General features: G+C 39.9%; 1 protein-coding gene across 1 annotated transcript in view; it reads left to right on the top strand.

Annotated features, from left to right (window-relative positions):
• Positions 1-1,212, top strand: part of LOC119422651 (tetratricopeptide repeat protein 39B-like) — a 13,106-nt gene that overhangs the window by 3,335 nt on the left and 8,559 nt on the right. The window contains exons 2-3 of the mRNA XM_037690036.1: positions 658-686; positions 818-922. Of these exons, the coding sequence (XP_037545964.1) occupies positions 658-686; positions 818-922 (134 nt within the window). The remainder of the gene's footprint in view (positions 1-657; positions 687-817; positions 923-1,212) is intronic.

Below are 1,212 nucleotides of genomic sequence, written 5' to 3'. Positions count from 1 at the left end.
GGTGTACTTTCTATAGTCCAGGTGTACTTTCTATAGTTCGGTTGTACTTTCTATAGTCCAGGTGTACTTTCTATAGTCCAGGTGTACTTTCTATGTCCAGGTATACTTTCTATGTCCAGGTGTACTTTCTATAGTCCAGGTGTACTTTCTATAGTCCGTTTGTACTTTCTATAGTCCAGGTGTACTTTCTATAGTCCAAGTGTACTTCCTATGTCCAGGTGTACTTTCTATAGTCCAGGTGTACTTTTTATGTCCAGGTGTACTTTCTATAGTCCAGGTGTACTTTCTATAGGAGGAAAGACAAAAAACATGTTGAGATAGAAATAATGACAAACAGGTAGTGTAGAGCAAGTAAAGACAGAGAGGACATGTGGTCAATTTGTCCTCTAGTAGTCTAAGTCTATAGCAGCGTAACAAGCCAACCCTAACTATAGGATTTATCAAAAAGTCTTAAACTGGACAATGTGTCAGCCTCACGGACAGAAACTGGAAGTTGGTTCCACAAGAGAGGAGCCTGACAACTGAAAGCTGTGCATGGAGACTGTCAGATATTTATTCTGATTTATTTGCACAATAAAAAAAAAATCTTTGGGTGTTTTATTGCTTCTTTGTTGAAAGCTAGAGCAAAACATTTTGGTTTCACTTTGTTTTCTGTAGGTGGATCCAGATCATAGTGAAGATGAGTCGTGAGTTTAATCAACATCAACATCATTTTTGAGGGAAAGTCTTTAAAATGAGTTTTAATGATTAACGTATCAAAATAAAGCTGTCTACCTGTCCTCTTCTCCTTCTTATGTCCGTGTTTGTCCTGGTTCAGGTCACCTGTAACTGGTCTGGAGACGGCTCTGGAGGAATGTTGGGTTGCCCTCCATCTTTTCCTGAACAACAGGTTTGCAGATGCTTTGGCTGCTTTGAGACCTCGGTGAGTCACTGAAGACCTGAAAGACCTCCTGGAATCAGTCGCCTGGAATCAGTCGCCTGGAATCACCTTGAACTTGTTGCTGTAGTTTGTGAGACAGTGTCAGACTAGAAGTGCATCATCAACAAACTGAGTGATCCACTATGTGTTTGTAACTGTTCATCAGATTCTAATTAATGATTCTTTAATTTCACCCCTGGATTAATAAAGCACCATCCATCCATCCATCCATCCATCTATCCATTTATCCATCCATCTATCTATCCATTTATCCATCCATCCATCTATCATCC

This window comes from Nematolebias whitei, chromosome 16, assembly GCF_014905685.2.
Source record: "Nematolebias whitei isolate Nwh7 chromosome 16, NemWhi1, whole genome shotgun sequence".
Taxonomy (NCBI): Eukaryota; Metazoa; Chordata; class Actinopteri; order Cyprinodontiformes; family Rivulidae; genus Nematolebias; species Nematolebias whitei.
Note: the sequence above shows the minus strand (reverse complement) of the source record. Positions and strands in the feature narration are given on the sequence as shown.